Raw genomic sequence first — 509 nt, 5'->3', positions numbered from 1 at the left:
TCGTTAGAGGCCCTTCATCTGCTAGCTCAGTCTCCATCGAGCTCTTAAGAAGATGTTGGAGGTGAAACTCGTGGTTCTTGCGGAAAATCTGGATACCCGCTTCACTGCCAGGGTAATGCGCCGTGCAGTTGAGTGCAAGGCCATTAGGAAGCTCAGACACCTCGACTTTGTAGTCGTGAAGATGATGTTTGGCACTGTAGTACGCACACCGTTCTTTCATTTGGCCGGTCGGCATGTTGCTCTGCTGGAAAGTAACATCCGTGGCGTAGCGAGCGCTTGGGTAGTTACGGAACGTGTTGCCTCCTAGCACGAGCACCTCCGTCGTGAATTTACCAACCGCGGACACCACGTACTTCTCGTAGAGATACGGAGACACAACCTCCGCAAACGAAAGGATCATCTTTTGAAATGCTTCCGTCTTGATGCGGAAGACGTTTGCCACCACGTCCCATTTCCCACAGTGCTTAAGGACGACCAGGAACATGAACAGCACGTCCTTGGGTTGCTGC

General features: G+C 52.3%; 1 protein-coding gene across 1 annotated transcript; it reads right to left on the bottom strand.

Annotated features, from left to right (window-relative positions):
• Window positions 1-14: 14 nt before the first annotated feature.
• PPTG_20081 (hypothetical protein) lies at window positions 15-484 on the bottom strand (the record flags this gene model as incomplete). The annotated part of the gene is made up of 2 exons (XM_008918739.1): window positions 15-25; window positions 97-484. The coding sequence occupies 2 exons, from the start codon at window positions 482-484 to the stop codon at window positions 15-17; spliced, it is 399 nt and encodes a 132-aa protein (XP_008916987.1).
• Window positions 485-509: the final 25 nt, after the last annotated feature.

The sequence above is a fragment of the Phytophthora parasitica genome, assembly GCF_000247585.1.
Source record: "Phytophthora parasitica INRA-310 unplaced genomic scaffold supercont2.288, whole genome shotgun sequence".
Taxonomy (NCBI): domain Eukaryota; phylum Oomycota; class Peronosporomycetes; order Peronosporales; family Peronosporaceae; genus Phytophthora; species Phytophthora nicotianae.
Note: the sequence above shows the minus strand (reverse complement) of the source record. Positions and strands in the feature narration are given on the sequence as shown.